Source organism: Amphiura filiformis, chromosome 7 (genome assembly GCF_039555335.1).
Source record: "Amphiura filiformis chromosome 7, Afil_fr2py, whole genome shotgun sequence".
NCBI lineage: Eukaryota > Metazoa > Echinodermata > Ophiuroidea > Amphilepidida > Amphiuridae > Amphiura > Amphiura filiformis.
The window spans coordinates 54,173,178-54,192,168 of record NC_092634.1 but is presented as its reverse complement, the minus strand read 5'-3'; the positions used below and the strand labels follow the sequence as shown (position 1 = coordinate 54,192,168).

At 37.3% G+C, this 18,991-nt stretch overlaps 1 protein-coding gene across 4 annotated transcripts in view; it reads right to left on the bottom strand.

Annotated features, from left to right (window-relative positions):
• LOC140157345 (uncharacterized) overlaps nt 1-18,991 on the bottom strand; it is a 100,430-nt gene that overhangs the window by 34,897 nt on the left and 46,542 nt on the right. For all 4 annotated transcript variants that reach the window (XM_072180506.1, XM_072180508.1, XM_072180507.1 and 1 more), the window contains 15 exons: nt 16,905-17,063; nt 16,015-16,206; nt 14,482-14,581; nt 13,270-13,319; nt 11,973-12,072; nt 9,980-10,032; nt 9,093-9,171; nt 8,614-8,669; nt 8,092-8,170; nt 6,462-6,553; nt 5,641-5,793; nt 4,735-4,893; nt 3,185-3,343; nt 1,739-1,841; nt 891-946 (listed from right to left, as the gene is read on the bottom strand). In XM_072180506.1, coding sequence (XP_072036607.1) covers nt 891-946; nt 1,739-1,841; nt 3,185-3,343; nt 4,735-4,893; nt 5,641-5,793; nt 6,462-6,553; nt 8,092-8,170; nt 8,614-8,669; nt 9,093-9,171; nt 9,980-10,032; nt 11,973-12,072; nt 13,270-13,319; nt 14,482-14,581; nt 16,015-16,206; nt 16,905-17,063 — 1,590 coding nt within the window. The remainder of the gene's footprint in view (nt 1-890; nt 947-1,738; nt 1,842-3,184; nt 3,344-4,734; nt 4,894-5,640; nt 5,794-6,461; nt 6,554-8,091; nt 8,171-8,613; nt 8,670-9,092; nt 9,172-9,979; nt 10,033-11,972; nt 12,073-13,269; nt 13,320-14,481; nt 14,582-16,014; nt 16,207-16,904; nt 17,064-18,991) is intronic.

Below are 18,991 nucleotides of genomic sequence, written 5' to 3'. Positions count from 1 at the left end.
CCCAAATGGCCCCAATTGATCAAATCAGGCTTGATACCTTACATGAAACCAAATCTCTTCACCTTTTCATTACAAGTTTTAAGCTCAAATACTTGGATAGTAAAAGCAACAATGTGTTCATCCATATCAAAATGATGCACTTGCCGGCTGCTACATGTGTCTCATTTCACATAATAGCTAGGAAGAAATACCGGACTCATCTCAAGCAGAGGTCACTTCAAATTATCCAAAATCACATGATTTAGGAATACAGAGAACATTCCATAAACCTATGACTTTGGGATGATTGGAAGTGACCTCCACTTGAGATGAGTCTGGTATTTATTCCTAGCTTTTACGTGAAATGAGACGCATGTAGCAGCCGACAAGTGCATCGTTTTGATATGGATGAACACAAATGTGTATTGCAGTAGCCCATAGAGGACTAAGTAAACTTTGGGTGGTACACCACCATGCTACCTATACCACATATATCATGGGAACCTTTTACTTGGGTAATAAGGAAAGTATATTGTGATGCGATCAAGCAAAATCAGTCGGAACTCGGAAATATTGATTTTGAGATATGGCCAAACAAAGGTAATATTTCCTTTTGTTTCCTGCTGTTTTGGAAACTCTTAATTGCTCATATCTTTGGAACTAGTTGCTCAATTTCAATGTTTTCAGCCCAATACAGCTTTGTAAATGCTTTTTACTATCATATAAGACACTGAAAATTTAATATTACAGAGTTCCGACTGATTTTGCTTGATTGCATCACATATGATCTTTCTTCTGTTGCCTAAATCTAAATTTTGATGAGTTAAGTACAGTGGGGTATAAAGCTGTCAATTGGGTAACAAATCTATGTCAGCTATTCATTTTTAATACACAAATTAAAATTTTATTACCTGAAGAGTCACATTGTACATTCTGGTCACAAATCCATTCTCCATCAGCACATACACTGCAAAAGATGTAAAAAAATTAAAAATATGCAAATCAGTTTGCTGAAAATTGCAAAGAATTACATTCTATATAAAGGTATATTCAAGAGAAAGAGAAAGGAATACCAACTTGGTGTAGGAAATCAAGTCAAATTATTCCCCCTCTTACTGTGGGGAATCCTCCAATGGTTTTCTTCCCGGTGCAATGAAATGCTCAAAAATACCACTAAATGCTAATTATACTCCACCACATAATCTGGTACAAATAGATACTGAAAATATTATCTAAGTGACTGTAGAAAATTGTGTGTCTTTTATAACCCTAATGATACAGTCTACTACAAAATACTATAAAGCCACTGTGTATGCATGCATGCATCCCAGGTGATGCCATGATGCAATCACCCTAAGTCATACATGCACACGGTTTCATTGGCCAGGCCAGCAAAACACCCATGGCTACCAGTCGCCGATGTAGTGCTAGGCACACAAGGGGTCTTGGGTTCGAGTCCCAATGGAAACAAACAATTCTTTGTTCATCTTTTCTCTTTATTCATTCCATCTTTCCTTTCCATTCACCTTGGGACATTAGGGTTAACCCCATGAGAACTACCTGCCGATTGGTCTAAATGAATATTGTGTCCAACTTTGAACCAATCAAGGAGGGTCTTAATAAGATCATATGCAAATGGAAGTTTGACCATAAATAGTTTGAAGCCTAGTCATAATTGGCAATTGAAATGAGCATTTCAAGTTATCAACCAATCAGAAATGCTGTTAGATGACCAGTACTATCCAGGGGGTTAACTCACCAGACTTCACAGTTTCCATTTGGTCTTGGGTCTCCAGTAATCACCGTACCAGAAGATTGTGCATTACCATCTGCATCTGTACAATCTGAGGCTTCTGGCTGATCTGGGATTAATAAATGATAACATCATGTTAATTGCAAGCAAGGATCAAACAAAGCATGCTGAAGTTACCCAGCAAACACAATGTTAGAAAAGGTTGCTAGAAAACGTTTAAATGTCGGGTTATATAAAGGGGTTTCATAAATAAATGTTTTTATAGCATTCAAAAACATTTTTTGAAAACTGCAAAATATTCTAACATAATAGTCTGGCATATACAGGAATTTAATGATGACCCCCCAGGATTAGCTATTTTAGACATTTGTGTTGAAATCAGAGCAATTTTACTTCTTGGCCCCTGTATGACCAAAAAAAACTGACCATCTCAAAAATTTGACCTTTTTGCTTATAATTCCAGAATATACCGGACTATAATGTTATCTGAGTGTTGACAAAAATTTTGCCAAAAATGTTTGCAAAAATTATTTTACAATATCATTTTGACAACATTTTGAAAATTTTGTTGCAGTGTGTTTTCATAAAAAATGATTTAAAATGTTTTCATGACCTATAAATTTATAAAACCCAATATTTAATGTTATTAAAACATTTTTACCAAAACCAAAACCAAAATTATAATATGTTTAAAATGTTTCTAAACCATTTTGTGTTTGCTGGGAATCTATTTGGAGGATGAGTTAGGTACTTGATCTTGAGTGCTAAACTCCTAAACAAAAGTTCGGAAAGTTTTTTCAAGCATCTATATCTCAGATTATTTGTGATATGTTCAAGTTGTGTTGCATATCAATGGATAGCTACTTTTTTCATGCCCAAGTACACATCTTGTGAATGTAGTGGGGTATATATCAAACAGAATGTGCCAAATTGACCATTATTCTATGCAGCAAGCTGCAATTCCATATCTTCACCATTTGGGACCTAATGCAATATCCTCAAAGATGAGAACACTCGACCCCACAGAGCCAGGGTAGTCAACAACTACCTACAGAATATGGGAGTAGAGAGAATGGAATGGCCTGTCATCAGCTCATACCTCGACCCGATTGAACAGTTGTGGGACCAGCTTGGTCGTGCTGTGCATACCAGCGTAGCCAATGCAACCACATTGCATGACCTGGGACAAATCCTGGTTGAATAATGGTATGCCATCCCATAGCAACGTGTGACCAGGCTGATGAGCAGCATGAGGAGGAGGTGCTAGGCTGTGGCTGCGTATGGTTTTTCCACTCGCTAATGAGATTACTGACTGGTGTTGTTAGAGCACAGAATAATGGTCAATTTGGCACATTCTGTTTCACACCCACTACATTCACAAGACGTGTACTCAGCTGTGAAAAAGGTGATTGTTTCAAATGTGATATAGAACTATAGAAACCATGCACTTACCCAGCGGTGTCACACATTGTGTCACAGTTCCGCCGCAACATTTCTGACTTGTGTCTGCACAATCAGCATCTTCAGTACATTCACCAATGACATCACCAGGTGCAACATCTCCAAAATCAGGTGGTCCCATCACTGGACACAAACCAGCTCTAGGTAATGCTGCAAATCAAAATGCAAGGAACAACATATGAGAGTGTCTATTCCATAGACCATTAACATAGACCATTCTAGGTAAAGTCCCATGCACTGAGAATTCTAGCATATTCGAGGGGCCTATCATTTAAACACCTGTGTTCTAGGAGAGATATTACACCCATGTTGTTCTTGTGCAAAACACTTCATGGGATGCGCCTAATAAAATTGCCAAATTTGACAAATTTGCAGTTTTGCTTTTGTCTTTTAATCATCAAGATCGAATGAACTTGTAGGTTTCTTTACCAAACAAGAGGACTGCTTTTAAAATGACACCTCTTCCATTAATATCGCATGTAGAATGGTGATTTTATATTTTATGAGTTCAAATTCCTTATCTTTTTCTTTATTTGTCGAGAAGCCTTTTTTCTTTGTTATCTTTAAATATGGTTTTCTGACAACTGCCATGTTTCGATGTGATGAGTCACATTTCATTTACTCATACTGTCATGATCATCACATTTTAAAATATCACCTCTTCTTACATTACTACAGAAGGTGATGTTACCATTACTGTGCAAAGGTAATTTTGGCATGGATACTATGCCCATGCTCATTAAATTGTGTAGGGCACATTACAAGGGCATAACCAGCGGGCAGTGTGCAGCCCTCTCTAAAAATATTTTTGGTAAAAAACCGAGCGGACAGAATGAAATTCCCATACGGACTCTGCTTCCCTCAACTAATATCAATTTTGCAATTACCTGGCTTTTGCCACATGGGAATGATGACCAAGCTGAGCTGTTTATGCTCCTGACTTCAGGAATTATACATAGGATACATTATAGTAAGCTGCTATTCAGCATTATATATCATGATGATATGCAAGGCACAACACATATAGTGTATAAATTACACAAAATTGTATAACATAGGTTCATACACTCTTAGATAGCGAGAACCAATCGGAGCAAACATTAGAAAAATCCAAACCATGCATTGATTGTGTATATTGTGCACTCCGCGTACTACACGCAGTGCGTTCGTGCGCGTAGGATTGATTCATATTTCGGGTCGGGTTGATGCATTTATATTTGGTTCTATTTTCCAATATTTTAGTGATAATTTTGTTATAAAAACAGCAAAAATCACATGTTTTTTTTTTTTTTTTTATGTAATAGTTTAATGAACGTGTATTACTTGTTGCTCGAGAAATTAGACAAAATAATGCACTTGCGCTGATGTCAATGCGTCTAATGCACTCCCCCCCTTCGAGGCTCGTGCATTAGATCCATTAACATTAGCACACATGCATTATTTTTGTCTAATTTCTCTCCCAACAAGTAATACGCATTCATTAACCTATAATTACTGGCTCAATGAAGGATAAATTGTTGTGTTTGTCTACATCTGTTTACCTGGTGGTTTAACGCAAACTCCATAGCAACCTCTCCTTTCACGACAACACACTTCCCCTTCGAGACATTCATTGTCAGTATTGCATGCACTGGCAGCTATCTCTTGTTCACTACACTGCATCATTTGAGCAGGACATGCTACATCGTTAGGCTGACCATCTGTAGAATTAGAATAACAAACAAACAGTGATACAGTATTCTTTATGAATGAAAATGTGTCAAAAAATGTTGGAAAAATACTAGGTCAGGCACAGCCTTGTATGCTTGCAAAACTTTTTTAAAACATCCAACTAGTTTTTTGGGCATCAAATATGGGAAAGCATGAAATATCTGTGTGCATGAAACATGCAGTTGATTCACAAATTTTCATGCACACAAATATTACTTTTTCCAATAGGCTGCTAAGGAATTGCACAAATTAACAAAAATTTCATGTTGCAGAAACATGGATTTTCACCAAAATGCCAATATTTAATGCTGCTAAAATATCATGCTTTACTGACCACAGTATTTGTAGTACATTGTAGGTCAAAATCTGAATAAAAGGTAGCAAATAAACAATTAATTCAAGAGAATTTGGTATTCACTCAATATTATTCCAGCCCGGGTATTCCAGGCTGACAGAAAATACTGTGCCTCTAGCTAGCACCCTTTGTCAAACTGACTTTACTGCAACTTTTTAGTACAAATAGTTTTGTTTTGTCTTTTTCTAATACACATATTTACAAAGATTCTATAATCACTTTCTCTTTGAAAAAAGATTTCCACAACTTTTTCATCAACTTTAAATACTATTTTTAGAATTTACTGATTACTTGAAGTTTCTCTGGAATTTTCAATGACCAAAAATCAACATTCCGTGAGATTTGCAGACTCTATGGGAAGGAATCCTATAAAGTAACATACCTGGTGTTATGATGCAGTTGTTAACACATCCATTGGTACAACAGATTGTATTTGTAGGGCAATCTGTATTGTTGAAGCAATCATTCTTTTGAAAAACTACATCTGGACATCTGGTAGTTCCTCTTGGACATAAATCTTGCAATTGTGGTGTTCCTGAAAGAAAAGAAAATGTATTTTGAGTTTTTCAATCAAAAGCCTCATCCATGTTTTGATTTTGATTAGTTTCATTATTTTATGTACAAATGTTAAAAAGAAAAACAACTTTGGGGGAGGGGGCATTTTGTTCCCATATGAAGGTGTTTGCTTTCTCTGATTCAATCCACTGTTAAAGCCACAATGTTCCATTTCCATCAAATTTTTATTTTCTTTATTCAATATGCTGAAATAATATTAATACCCAACAAAATGAAGCTTTCATTTATCTATTGTGTCCGTTTTGAGCGCTGACATATGTTAGAATATGTTGAAATGAGGCTACCTGACTCCATTTGAAACATACACCCCCTGTGCAGGAAATTAAGGCCATGTTTTCTATAGGGGGTGTATGAATTTCAAATAGAATAGCCCACTGGCTTCAAAGGACACCAAATTTTAAATTTTTTGTAAACAATTAAAAAATGAAAAAGCTTCATATTATATAATAATAATAAAATTGGATGGCTTTTGTGTGATATGAAAATATACCACATTTTTTGGTCATGAAAATAGCACCAGTCAGAATTTTCATGGCTCATATACATTCTCGTATCACAGACAAAACCATCCAATTTAATATAAGTACTATCAATATATAAAACAAAATAACCTGTTATATTACTTACCACTACTTCCTCCACCTCCGCTTCCAGCTCCAGCTCCACCTCCGCCTCCACCACAGATTTCACTGTATCGGATAGTGCCATCAACGCACACACTGAAACAACACAGAAGAGAACATTTAGTATAGGGTGCCCCAAATATATGTACTGCATTCGGTCAGTCGGTTGACTTGATGATCAATCCCTTCATTCAATGCAGTGTTTCAAGGGAGCACGGTGGCCGAGCGGAACGGGCTAGGACTCATAATCGGAAGGTTGCGAGTTCGAGCCCCGGCGACGCCATCGTGTTGTGCCCTTGAGTAAGGCACTTTATCTCGATTACTCCTCTCCGCCCAGGTGTGAAATGGGGAGCTGTTATGAATACTGTTGATTGAGTGCCGCCCAAAGGTATGAGCATGCCTTGAGCATTGTATGGCAGCTGACATATTCTAATGACGGCGGAATAAATGTAAAGCGCTTTGGTACATGTTCACATGTGAAAGGCGCTGTATAAATACCAACATTATTTTATTTTGTTTATTTTCAAAAACAAAAGCTATTCACTTCTTGCATGGTCATCAAGTTTGAAGGTAGAACCTCGATCTGGCAGCATGCATGAATTAGAATTGAACAAGTCATATTGTGTAAAGTGACGTAATTCATTCTTTCTTTCATGTCTATTACCAGTTTGAGGCTCTACCCAATATGGCGGAACCATGCAAGGGGTGAATAAAGCCGGTAAATGCCAGAGGTGCATTATCTGCCCTGTAGCATTACATATGTCGGTAAGCTTTGGATATAATATTTTTGTTGGAAGTAAACTGAATCAAGGACCGTATACAGTACTTTTTAGCCCATTTTGGACACATTTGTTGTACCTTTTAGCCCATTTTTTACCATTTTCGTCCAAGTTTGTCCCCCCTCCACCTTGAAATGTACCTTGCTACCCCCCCTGCAAATTCCTGGCTACATCACTGAGCAGATGAACACAATTTGATTTACTTCCCTCTTGGCCCCCTGTGGTATCCTGGCTGACCTGATATTTAAGATTTGTATGCATTTGTTGTACTTTTCATTTGTTAGCCCATTTTGGATAAATTTGTTGTACTTTTTACCTTTTAGCCCATTTGTGACAATTTGCCCCCCCTGACCATCCAGACTACAGGCATATTATCTTCACACTGATGCAGAAGGCCTATTTCAGGCTATGTCAAAATCAGTGTATTGTGTTGGTGTTAAAAGTTTTAGCTCGCAGAGAGCTTTCAATGCTTTTTAAACTGCATTGGAAACGGCACTGGAAACGGCTTCACCCAGTGTACTATGCGAGTTGCTGGTTTCAAAATTATCTTCAGTTGAACAAGCACATATGATACATTTTTCGATAGACCCTTGTACGAAATCCCAGCACAGTTATAAGGTTATTGGTTGTCTTGCACAATGTGAAAGGAGCCTACATGTTTGCATATATAATAAGAGACTCTAGAAGTGCAACATAAATCATCAAAGAACATTATTTTAAAGAAAATGTTTAATTTGTTTGTTCTAGCATTCTACATTTTGTCTCCAAAATCTGATGTAAATGATTCTCAATGCTGCACAGAAATTAGATCGGCAGGTAGTGCTACAGGGGGTTAACTTGGGTTGATATACTTACGATACTGTACAGCCATCAAGACTATATGACCCATGGCGGACTGTATTGCCATCACTGTCTGTGCAATCCATTGGTTCTTCTGTAAGTTAATAACAACACAATAATCAGTAAAATAATTAAGAGGTATGATGACTAAACATCGGTTATTTGAGGGTGTTGAGAAAAATAAAATAAAACTTTTGTTTTTACATTACACTTTCATGTTTTACACCTACTCGAGCGGCAATTTTTCTGTTCTTTTTTTTGTGCCAAAAATGTTTGTCCAAACTATATTTTTCTCAAAACTAATCTGTATACTATTCAAATGCTTCTGATGACTTTGACAGATCATCACACCTGCTTTTACACAGATAATTACTTTTACTCAAAAACAGTGAAATTTTAAGATATTACATCTGGATGGACATTACCTCGCACAGCTAACTTATACTGATATCCTCTGTCAAATGTCATGTCATATTAAAAGTAACTTTTCAACATAAATATTACATATTAATACTAGTTTCTAAGTAAAGTACTTACCGACTGGTACTTCACAGTCTGGAGATTCACAGGTCCATTCCCCATTCATACAAATACTATTTGAAAAAAAAAACACCACAAATAATAAATTATTTTTAAAGAATCTTTTTACACAGCATTAGTCACAGCGGTGTCTTGAATTGTACAGGTTCTTCTTCTTTCTTTCTTTCTTTCTTCTGTCAACCATTACATTTGCTCTAGCACTGATATGTTTACACCGTTTTTGCGACTTTGGTTGTGCGACATAGTGCGACTAACTAGCGGCGCCTGTGTACCACTGAAGTTCTAAAAACAACAAACTTGGCAAAAGGTCAATTTGGACACAACTGCACATGCTCTATGCCACAGGAATCCTGTTCCAAAATCTGTCACTTTTTTCCACATAGTTTTTTGACGAATGAGGGCAGTAGTCTAGGTGCTATATAGGTCATACAGGACTTCTCTTCTTGCATTTTTCAGCAGTAGCATTAACAACTTACCAACATCCATTTTCAGATGCATGTCCAGTAGGGACCATGACTAAATCTGAGAGTTGACATGGGGCTGGTTCTGGCATATCTGAAATAAAGAGAAAAGTAAAATGATATTCATAAGGCCAAAAAAAGTTTTGCCTGATGTCCCCCCAAGCAATTACAAATCCAATGCAGTATGTGATTATTTTATCAATAAATCAGGTGTTCAGGGGGTTACCCCTTGAAAACTCACAGATTTTGACCCATTATGTTTTGCCAGTGGCAATTTGTCTTAATTTTTTGGAAATAAAATAAAAATTGTAAAATAAAATTTTTGAACGTTTTCAACATCAGAAATCCAATGCACACAGGGGACATGAGATCCTACTTTTTTGTTTGGCCTAATAGTGAGGGAACAATCCAAAAGTTTGATGATGTCTTATTAAGTCCTTTCCTTACAGGGGAAGGGGTAAAGAAGTCTGATTACGTTTGTCAAAAACTGTTAACATATCACACTTACGTTTCAGGGAGGGAGGGAAGGAGGGAGGGAGTTAGTGATTGGTTAGTACTATGTATCCAAGGTTGTGTGTTCGCATTGTAGTTTGAAATACACAAAATATGATCACGGTTGGATCCAATAGAGCTTTTGAAAGCTGTGTTCTGCATTCAATTGAAATTACCACTATAATTTGCAGATTCATGCACAGTGAGCTTAATATTATGCATGAATACTATATATCTGCTGATTGATTACAAGAATACTACTATGATGTATTGAGCCAATCAGCGACATGGTAAGAATGGTGGTAGGGTTGAAGAGGATTGAGTTTAAAGAAGCTGTAGTTTGATTGGTCACTCATATGAATATATCACAAATTAACCTATGAGAAATGCTGTAAGAAATGGGTACTTACCAGGTGCACACTGATCAATTAGGCTGCATTGCCACTCGCCATCAAAACAAGCACTAGATTAGGTCAAAATACAGACAATGGTCAAAACAAAATGTGCCATTGTGATACATGTAAGTAAATAAATTAGCCTATAATCAGTTAAGAAATTGATAAATAAAATTAACTGCACTTTTCTTTTATGCTCAAGTTAAACACTGATATATGCATACCGTGGAAAGAAGGCATGTTGCCTATGGGGGGTCGACGCTAAGTCAGGTTTGCGTGAGCAAACTCCCAAATAGCGCAAATAGCGTGAGAGCACACCATGATAAGCGATGTCGTCAGGTCTGAACGCTGTACCGCTGAATTCGAGTACGCTTAGAGGACACAGATATGGAAAATTCCAATCTGTGTGTTTATCAATCTATGGATATATGATTGTTACTTAAAGGTCCTATGTGTTAATCTCATTCATTCAAATTCCCAAACTACCATTGCCGAATTGGTTTCACAATATAGACCACTCAATACAAATAGAACACTATTCTACAAAGTTTCCAAAACATGTCCACAAACTAGCTGAACTATCAATACAGGGGTGCGAGTGTTCTGCTTTTAAGCTACTGTTAGCTTTTTTGGTTTTGATTTTCATCTTTTTGCTAGCTGTTTACAGCTTTTTATTATATGTGGCAACTCACACCCCTGATTAAGAGTGAAAGCACAAATTGGTCTCACACTAGTGGGGTCAGCCCCACTCTGGACCCACTGTAATCTGAGTGAGGCCTAGTGAAGCCCCTACCTCCAGTTGGTCACACTCACAAATAATGATGTGTACTCAAATTGGGATATGTTGATCCACTTTGGAGGTGACGCGTATGTAGGGCTGTTAAAGACCCCCCTTTTCAGCGTCGATGTCACCCAAAGACCCCATATTTTTTTATGAACACATACTCTGTCACCCGAAGACCCCTTATTTTTCCATCTGATCTGTCACCCAAAGACCCTTACAAGTTCAATTTGAACTGCAACTTTCATTTATCACTGATTTTGTTACTTAATTTGGAAAAAAAAGTAATTTGAAGCTATTTAGAACTAGAAATTCGATGTTCAAGGTTTCTGTGGCGCTGTTTCGGCTCTCACCCAAAGGTTCCATTTAAAAAAAGGCCATTTTCTCACCCAATGATCCCATATTTTTTACATTTTGTTCTCACCGAATGCCCCTTACTGCAAAAGTGTCAGCCCTACACCTATATCCATTTCATATTGAAGTGCCCCCCCCCCCCGCATTCGGCCTAAATTGTCAAAAAGTTGCTGAAAATAACAAAAAATGGGGAGTTTTGTCAAAAGGAGACACATCCCACCTGTCCCCCAGGATTGACACCATGCCTGTGGCCCAACATCAAATAGCTCCATTCTGAAGCCTTCAAAAAACTAGGACCACCCAGGGTGAGGCCAACCAGGTAACTGCTAGGGCCAGACAATACGGCCAGAGAAAATATGTGGAGTGGGGCCAGAGTGAGGGCGGCCCACTTCTTACTGTTTCTATACTTTGATCAGTTCATAATTGGCGGGCCTTATAACATCGCGGATTAATATCAAAATATTTTATTTTGAGAATTGTCTTGTGACATCTCGCCAGAAGCATCACAAATTATTTATTGAAGTCCTGTACTTTGTCTACTCTTTTAAACACACAAAATATAGGCCAGACAGGTTCACTAATATCACTCTTAACATGGGTCTACTTTTCGGCGTAGTGGTAAAAGCCTAACATTTCCAGCCTATTAAGAGTTGATCAAACTATATACTTTGTCTTGACATTGGCACTACAGTAAAATTAAGTATTTCTTGGCCAAAGTGGAACATGCGTGTTGCATCCATGAAGTGTACTAAGCGTGTACGCAATGTAAGATGCTTTCTTCTGTTCGCATGTGATTATCGTGGAGCCACTAGTGTTTATAGTGTTCCAGTTTGGCCAAGAAATACTTAATTTTACTGTGGGTAGTATTCTTACCAGACTTCACATCTTGTGACATGCCAAATAGTTCCAAATGGGATATCATCCACGGGTGCTAAACCTTCTGGTGTACATGAGCATGTTGGCTGTGCCCCATCTGAAACAAAAGAAAGTAAAATTGTTCATTACTATCTTGGTTTGTCTATCATGGAGAGCAAATAATGTACCTCCTGCATTTATCAGTAAAAGCCCAAAATGGAACGATAATGTACGTTTTTAAGGGGTACTACACCCTGTGGTAAATTTGTGACTATTTTTGCATTTTTCTCAAAAAATAATAACACACTGGTAACAAAAGTTATGTATATTATTGGGGCAAGGAATCCAATTACTACACTGAAATTTCAGTGACTCAAGACAAGCGGTTCAGTATATATGATCGGAAATGAGGTACATCCTAGCGGTACCTCTTTTCTTATCATAAATAACGAACCGCTTGTCTTGGGTCACTGAAATTCCAGTGTAGTAATTGGACCTTGCCCCTATAATATACATAATTTTGTTACCACTGTGTTATTAGTTTATGAGAAAAATGCAAAAATAGACACAAATTTATCGAGGGGTACCCCCTTAAGCTTGAGCGTTTCAAAGGTTTGGGCGTGCAGTAGGATAGAACATGTTACATGCACAGCTCAAACAACCCGATTGCTGGGTGCCTATAGAAATAGTCTGAAGGTACACATATTTGATAAAGGGGGTTTCTTGTACAAACGACATGAGATAACCAGAGTTTGAGAGTTCTCTTTATCATTAAGATGAGATTAACGGGCGATAGGGTTTGATTTCGTTTGTAGAAGAAGCCCCCTATACCATGTATACCCCAATATATAATGGTCTAACAGAAACTCTAGGTAGCGCTTCTTGGCATATTTTTTTTGAACTCAACAACATGTTAATTTGGTTTTTTAACTTGAAGTCATTTTTAGTCTTGACATGTGTTTTTTAAACTCGACGTACATTTGTTAAACTCGATGTGCATTTTTTAAACCCGATGTGTCTTTTTAAACTTGATGCGTTTTTTAAAACTTGATGTGATTTTTAAAAGTCGGTGTGTTCTTTAGAACTCGATGCAATTTGAGCCATGTGGCGTGCCATATTAAACAATTAATTACCAACACAAATAAACTTTCATACTAGAATGATTACTCAAATTACCATACAATGTTGACTCTTCAACTATGTGAAGGTTGTCGTCGTTCAATTATTACAATCATGTAATAAGCGAGAAATTACGGCACAATGACGAAAATAATTTGTATGACCAGGGTCTAAGATAAGTACCAGTAATACCTACCCACACAATTTGCGTCATCAAAGCTTTTCCATTCACCATTGACACAAACACTGCAATATCAAATAATCAACAAATATATTATGGGCATTTCACTTTTAACTGTAAAAATCAGTACACCAAATAAGACTCTACATTATTGAAAAAATTATTAAAAGGTTTCATTAACATATCATTTGGGTTTGTGTGTATAAACTTTAGACCTGGTCTAACTATGGAGATTAGACCTACGGAGAAGGAACATTTTGATATTTACAAAAATTATTCTATATTGGAGATCCTGCTAAGGGCAAATACTTGTAGCTTAATATTAGATGGCTGCAGTTTTAACTTTTGGACTTTAATAGGAATAAAGGAGTAAAAGAAAATAGTAAAAGAATCCCTCCATATGATAAGCCAAACCTCTGTAGTTAAATCAGGTCAAATGTTACACCTGGTCTATCTTGTTTTGTGCATATGGAGCCACTCTACAATAACTTTTTAAAACCCTTTAAAGTGTGCAAACAATTTGGTGGCAGATTATTTTTGAACTTCTTATTCAACCTGGGTGAATAATTCAATATCAGACTCTGTTCTCCCATGATGACTAGGGTAGGGTGTACAGACTGCCAGGTATTACCTAGATCAGAACTGGCCATGAGATCTTTGTCATTCACTGCACCTACCCCACAATTCAAAGACAGTACTAGAGTAGAGAGGATAAGATTTTTTTGTAATATCTGCCTCCATTAGCAGCTGTACTAAGGGCAATACCAACTTTTTTATGTCCGGTATGTAGAAACAGCATTCCCCCATTCCAAAAATAGTATACTCCTCATCAAAATATTCAGAACAAGCATTATAGGCCACATATTTGCATTACAACACTAATTACACTGGTATGCAAAACATGAAATTTGTATCGCAAACATTTCAAGCTCACCTGATGTATTATTCTATCACCCCATTATTCTAATTAATAATTCATGTCTTTTGTTCAATTAAGGAATCTTACTTCAGGAGCTCCCACATTATCCTAATTAATTAGCCATCATAGTGTGTTGTAATTTATTTTGATTGAGGTTCCGAACACAGAGAGCGTGAACCAGCTGACCTGGAAACTCAGTATTGATTTTGATGTCACACTACAATAGTGAATTTGACTCATGGTAATAACAACACATTGTTGTGAAGGCCAAAGTTTGGGTATATTTAATCTTAAGTTGCTTCACTTACCGCACAATGCAGGGATCATTTGGATCGGTGGAATCTTGATATCCTGTTGGTTTCAATTCTCCGTTCAAATCACACAGCCGTAACTCAATTCTATCCTCATCTAATATTCAAAGCAAATAAATACCAAATCTTAACATCATTTTGTTCATTGTTATATTAAGGATTACAATGACTAAAGTTTCTCTTCATCAAGGTGAATAAAAATATCAGAACCCCTTGCACTGTGTATAATCTAAATCTTGGGAACTCAAAAAAATACTGTTATCTCTGGGAAACTAACACAATTATATTAAAGTTCACCTGTTTTGAGTAGTTAAGCTCACATCCCAGTCCTAACCCCACTGTAAACCTAACCCTATCCCCAAAGTGTTACTTTAATTATACTGGTTGAACTTCAAGCAATCTGAGTGACCAACCTGTTTTACCAGTTATTACAGGGTCATTTTTAATATTCTTTCTATCAGAACCCCTTGAACAATCTCGAGTATACCTAACATAAATATCATGATACCCAAAAACTAACATCCAATTATCATAGGGTCATTTTCACTATTATTTCTTTTTTAACCAGGGACGTCTATTCTTTCATTATTCACCCCAAAGGGATGAAATAATTTGTCCTCTTTAAGGAAGAATTTTGTGTTTTGAAAAAGGTAAAAAAGAGAGGGAAAAAGAAGAAGTTTATAGGAGTCAATGAAGATTAAATTATGATTTTGAGGAAAACCAGAGCTACTTTAGCATAAAACAGGGAAGAGTTAGGTCATTAATTCTTCCCTGCCTGGACAATAGTGACTAGTTGTCATAATACTAGGTAATGTACACAAAGATCAAGGGAGCTGGCTTCTGCTTTCACAAATCTCTCCAGGATCTTGTCTACTTTGCATATTTTATACAAAATCCATTTTACTTTCAGTTTGGACACCTTCAGTTTGGATACTTTACTATTTAGGGAACCATATGGGATAACCACCAATTAGCTAACTAACTGGTGGTTATAAACTTGTCAAAGTTTATCTTTCCTTTAACCTTAAGCCTCAGATAGATTCCCTTAAATATCCTTCGCTAGATGCAATAGTTTCATTGGTAATGTCCAAACTGTGCCATGAGACCACCAACTACATCTAAGGCTGACTTCAGTGTCCTGACCATGGACGAAAAGGTTAACAGACCGTGTCCAAGCAGTCAAAGTCTCAGCATCACCCGATAATGAGGGCCAATTGTTCCATGAAATGCAACAGGCAAAACTGCTACACACTTACCACATATTTTTACAGTCTTCTATCGCAGGTACGCAACACTCTACCGCTATATACGCGAAGGCACGCAATGCTGGCATGATTGTTAGACATGGTATGATGGAACAATCGGCCCTCATGATTATGTGAGAATTCACAGCATTATGCACGGAGACTGACTGTTGATACATGGTCTGTAGTAGTCTGTGGTCCTGACTAACTTCAAAAACATGTGCAAAAAATGTCCTATGCTCAGTATATTATAGTCTTTTCAATATCAGGAGTAAGATCAACTTACCTTCTTGGCCAACTATCATGTGTGTATCTGGATCATATGTCACTCCATTGGAGCACTCATATCCACAGCCATTAGAGCAACAGAGTTGATCTGCCGCACAATCGTCAGCAACAGTAGCAGGAGTACATACATTCAAACACGGGCCTGGTCCATCTGGTATAGAAGGACACTCCGCTGAATATGTTAAAGCGGCTGTATAAGTAAAATAACAATAAATTTTTTTTAATACTTCCCCTCACTGCCCATGCAGAAACTGATTATGTAATATGACCTTTGCAATTTCATGCCCTCATTTATAGCATATTATGCTCCATTGAAGTTTGACCTGGTAACCATATCCCCATCAAAAAAATACATCTATTAACCGAGGTTGCTATTTTTAATGCACAATAGCAGACATATTTCTCAAATGCATTTTGCATGCAATTACTGTTGCAGACCTCCACAAACCGAGGACAGGGCTTGTTTGGAGCTATGTCCATGGTTTGAATGCAAAAAATCTTGTGTGCGTCCCTGGTTACAGGTAAGGGTTTTTTCTATCCAACTGCGGACTAACATACATTGTTTCTAGTTAGTTTTGCTCTTCCGTAGACATATAGTAAGTTTTTCACTATCCATGTGCGGACTACCCTACATCGCCCAACACCATCCAGCAACCACAGATTACCACAGACTGCAATTGCACACAGACTTTTGCTGTGTGTGTCCCGGACGTGTGTGTCCTTGTTTGCCGGTGTTCACAAAAGCATCCCACGCACACACCCCCACACGCAAAGAACTAAAATATATGATTTTTTCTGCTGTGTGTGTCCTTGTTTGCCGGTGTTCACAAAAGCATCCCACGCACACACCCCCACACGCAGAGAACTATGATATAAAGACCAACTTACCTGCGCCTGTGCACTCAGCTATTTGACACTGATCAAAGCAGCACTTGGAATCACCACCACATCGAGAATCAAATAGACATTGGTTTGTTTTATCAGCGGCCTCACAGGTGGTATCTCCATCTACTACCGGATCATACACAGGACATTCACCTTGCTTTCCTGTAAGCACAATCAAAGAAACCAACAAACAAAAAAGTCTTATTCCCAGCGTTCGTCATATATCACTAACCTATTCAGTGATGCCTTAGGCACACAATTGGGCTACTTGGTGATCACTTGCCGCCACCATAAAACCATGCCACTACTTACCTACAAATTGGGCTGCTTTTTGTAAATGTCAGGCCGCGGCATTAATTTGATGCATTGGTCAATCAATTCAGCTGAGCTGAGTTATAAAAGGTTTGGAGTCGCTGAAGTCAAGAGTTTCTTCGCCCAATTGGGTGAATTATGTTCTGAGTTCAGGTAAAACCATTATTGGGCGCTTTCTTAATCTGAAAAAAATTGGGCTACTTGGGATTCATTCATCGCGGCTTGGTGAGCCAATTAGCCACGCCTTGGCATAAAATTTTGGCAAAACTGCCTGCAGTCAATAATCAGAACTCACAAGTTCTGATGTTGTGGAGTATGAGCTTTTATACCTGAACATTCAGAGGTTGTTTTATGAGTGTATAGTGTCTGTGATACAAGCATATTAGGGTTAAGCAAGACTATTTATTATAACACCAATTGTTGTCAGGACCCTCATCCAGTGTACTGTGCATGCAACCCCAAAAATTGTATACATTCAGTGAAGTAAACATAGAATCATGTTGAATACCAAAACAATATTGTTCCACAAGTTTTTTTTTAGCAATATTTCCTTGTTTTTGGTCGACCTTTATAAATGTAGATAAATAAATAGCTCTCCACGGTTTTGTCATTTAAATTTCCTGAACTTTTTTCAATGAAATGAAAGTGAGTGACATGAACAGCTCCCACATGCGAGGGGTATCTGGAATTGGTGGATGACGTAATGTTTATATCAATTGTGCCAGCCCCTGCTCTCACATGCGAGGGGTATCGGAAATTGGTGGATGACGTCACGTTTAAGGACAGCCAGGAGTGAACACCCTATTCTTTTCAAAACTGGCTGTGATTACATTTACACACATTGCTCTGTGTATAACATTTAGTGCATGGTGGGCACTATGGGGTGAGTTTTTAGTTAGCATCTAGTTTTCCTACATTAGTGGAACCAACGTTTGTTGGTATCCTTACACCTCAAAGGATAAAACTAAAATTGATTCCATTTGTTCTATTCTCCCGATGCTTCCCACAAGGGGTCAAAGGTCATAATGGGGTCAAAAGTTAATCTTGGGTCAAATGTGCAAATCATTTTCTATTGGACTTTGGCTGCATGAACTCTGAAGGGGGATATGACAAATTTATACAAAATTGCACTAAAATTGTGTATTAAGTATAATGTTTGAGATTTCTTATATTAAGTAATTTGAGACCAGTTTCGATGAAATGGGACCATTCTTAAATTTAACCTCTTGTGTATGAAATTTTTAACATTGACCTTATAACTCCTGAACTAAGCACCATAGAAAAATATGATAATTGACTTTTTTCATTTTCTGTGATGAGAGGAACAATTTGAGATACATGATGGGACTACTTTTAAGTTTTGGCCGCACTGTGACCTTTGACCCCTTGTGGGAACACCAGGGGGGCATAGAAAAAAATGGTACCAATCAAATTTTTATCATTTCAGGTTTAAGGATGCCAAAAAAATAGTAATGTAGGTAAGCAAAATCCCAAACCCATAGTACCATGCACTAATGTACTTATGTTGCATAATGTACAAACAATCAAACAAACTTACATAAAGTCCAGTCAATGTAAACAAATTAGTGGTGTCACCCATCACTAATTGCAACAGAATTTTTTTCACTTTTATACATTTTAGAGATGTCCACTGAACATCATACCAAAAATATACTAAAATATACTTGGTGGAAAGGTAGTTTTTTGGCGGAAAAGGTCATACAGGGTCAAATTTCAAAATTGCTTTAATCTTTTTAAAACCTATACCAAAGCATTCC